Source organism: Oncorhynchus mykiss, chromosome 25 (genome assembly GCF_057628025.1).
Source record: "Oncorhynchus mykiss isolate SJ-2025 chromosome 25, ASM5762802v1, whole genome shotgun sequence".
Classification (NCBI taxonomy): domain Eukaryota; kingdom Metazoa; phylum Chordata; class Actinopteri; order Salmoniformes; family Salmonidae; genus Oncorhynchus; species Oncorhynchus mykiss.
The window spans coordinates 26,505,001-26,507,775 of record NC_143046.1 but is presented as its reverse complement, the minus strand read 5'-3'; the positions used below and the strand labels follow the sequence as shown (position 1 = coordinate 26,507,775).

General features: G+C 40.0%; 1 protein-coding gene across 2 annotated transcripts in view; it reads right to left on the bottom strand.

Moving 5' to 3' along the window:
• Positions 1-1,809: 1,809 nt before the first annotated feature.
• The window catches only part of dock2 (dedicator of cytokinesis 2), a 145,662-nt gene continuing 144,696 nt past the window's right edge, over positions 1,810-2,775 (bottom strand). For both annotated transcript variants that reach the window (XM_036969569.2, XM_036969568.2), the window contains exons 49-51: positions 2,615-2,720; positions 2,382-2,530; positions 1,810-2,234 (exon numbers count right to left, since the gene is read on the bottom strand). In XM_036969569.2, coding sequence (XP_036825464.1) covers positions 2,163-2,234; positions 2,382-2,530; positions 2,615-2,720 — 327 coding nt within the window. In that variant the 3' untranslated portion in view covers positions 1,810-2,162. The remainder of the gene's footprint in view (positions 2,235-2,381; positions 2,531-2,614; positions 2,721-2,775) is intronic.

Here is a 2,775-nt window from a genome sequence, read left to right as displayed (position 1 = left end):
AGAAACACCGTAATATTGAGATAGTGAGAAACACCGTAATATTGAGATAGTGAGAAACACCGTAATATTGAGATAGTGAGGACCATAATATTGAGATAGTGAGAAACACCGTGATATTGAGATAGTGAGAAACACCGTGATATTGAGATAGTGAGAAACACCGTGATATTGAGATAGTGAGAAACACCGTAATATTGAGATAGTGATAGCCAGATGTAATTTCATAGCTAATTAATTATAATGAATAGACTCATTTTTTATACTGCACAGACACAGCATTTGTACTGCACAGTCTGTTTTTATGTTTCAATCATTTCTTTTTGAATGACTTGACATTTCACTGCATTGTTAAGAGCTAGTAACATCAGCATTTCACTGCATTGTTAAGAGCTAGTAACATCAGCATTTCACTGCATTGTTAAGAGCTAGTAACATCAGCATTTCACTGCATTGTTAAGAGCTAGTAACATCAGCATTTCACTGCATTGTTAAGAGCTGGTAACATCAGCATTTCACTGCATTGTTAAGAGCTAGTAACATCAGCATTTCACTGCATTGTTAAGAGCTAGTAACATCAGCATTTCACTGCATTGTTAAGAGCTAGTAACATTAGCATTTCACTGCATTGTTAAGAGCTAGTAACATCAGCATTTCACTGCATTGTTAAGAGCTAGTAACATCAGCATTTCACTGCATTGTTAAGAGCTGGTAACATCAGCATTTCACTGCATTGTTAAGAGCTAGTAACATCAGCATTTCACTGCATTGTTAAGAGCTAGTAACATCAGCATTTCACTGCATTGTTAAGAGCTAGTAACATCAGCATTTCACTGCATTGTTAAGAGCTAGTAACATCAGCATTTCACTGCATTGTTAAGAGCTGGTAACATCAGCATTTCACTGCATTGTTAAGAGCTAGTAACATCAGCATTTCACTGCATTGTTAAGAGCTAGTAACATCAGTATTTCACTGCATTGTTAAGAGCTGGTAACATCAGCATTTCACTGCATTGTTAAGAGCTAGTAACATCAGCATTTCACTGCATTGTTAAGAGCTAGTAACATCAGCATTTCACTGCATTGTTAAGAGCTAGTAACATCAGCATTTCACTGCATTGTTAAGAGCTAGTAACATCAGCATTTCACTGCATTGTTAAGAGCTGGTAACATCAGCATTTCACTGCATTGTTAAGAGCTAGTAACATCAGCATTTCACTGCATTGTTAAGAGCTGGTAACATCAGCATTTCACTGCATTGTTAAGAGCTAGTAACATCAGCATTTCACTGCATTGCTAAGAGCTGGTAACATCAGCATTTCACTGCATTGTTAAGAGCTAGTAACATCAGCATTTCACTGCATTGCTAAGAGCTAGTAACATCAGCATTTCACTGCATTGTTAAGAGCTAGTAACATCAGCATTTCACTGCATTTTTAAGAGCTGGTAACATCAGCATTTCACTGCATTGTTAAGAGCTGGTAACATCAGCATTTCACATTGCTAAACTGTGTATGCGACCAACAAACTTTGATTTGATAAGATTTCAAAATTGTTGTGTATTTTATCTTGGGTATGTATGTCATTTCCATGATATTGATTTATTGAACAGATATACCACTCCATATTATTGTAATTCTGTTTGTGTTTGTACTATTTATTGGAATAAAGCCTTGTTCTTTTGGCCGTTGGCTCTTAATGAGAGTGCTTTGAGACATCCTCCATATTCTCAATGAGTTCATCCATTATGTTCTGAGAGTCACATTAAACTGTTAATATAATGTGCTTTGAAAAAAAAACCCTACCCTGTCAAACATTGGATATCTTTTTATTCATTGTTTCATAAGTTGAATCAAATTTGAAAGTTACATTACTAAAAAAAGGCAGTCAAGGAAAATGTATTTTTGATTGATTGTAAAAGATGTGAGAGCAGAAGTGTGAAAGCATGCTACGCAGAATTTCATCAGAGATCAAGTCTGTGTCTCTCCATCTCTCTCTCTATGTGTGTGTGTGCCTGCGGGAGCACAAACAAGTCTTGATGAAAAAGCTGATCAGATGGCTCTTTCCAAAGAGGAGCTTCTAGCAAGGCAACAACCCCTTGTGTTGACTGGCATTCAGAGCAGAGCAGGTGTAAAGGCACTGAGGGTACATCATGCTTGAGGCTGTTAGAAATGACTGACGTTCTTTTTGCCTGGGTCAGTACACGACTTGTCTTTCTGTTGCTCAGACTTGTTGCTCTGCGGGAACATAGACAACCATACATCTAGATTAAACACACAACTCACCTAATGGTTGTGTGTGTGTGTGTGTGTGTGTGTGTGTGTGTGTGTGTGTGTGTGTGTGTGTGTGTGTGTGTGGGAGTGTGCGTGTTTGTGTGTGTGTACCTTGGCCCCGAACAGCAGGCTGATAACCCCTTTGGAGCGTCTGTCAGCGGTACGGTCACCAGGAAGACACACAGACATGCTCTTACTGTCCCTCCTGGACCGGGCTGACTCCGCCTCCTCACTACCGTTGACCACAGACAGAGACAGACCTGTGAACAGGGAGAGGGTGTGTGTGAGAGGGAGTGTGCCTATGTGCATGCGGTCATGCGTGTGCATACGTTTGTGAGTGTTACCTGTAATAGCAGGCAGAGACCTGGAGTTGACATTGGTGAGAGAGTCATTTCCCTGACAGGGTTCAGACAGGTTGGTGTCACTGCGGAACTCCTGCTTCTTGGACAGCTAGAGGGAGGCAGAGAACAGAGAGCAGGGATACTCACTGATACTGACATAAAGC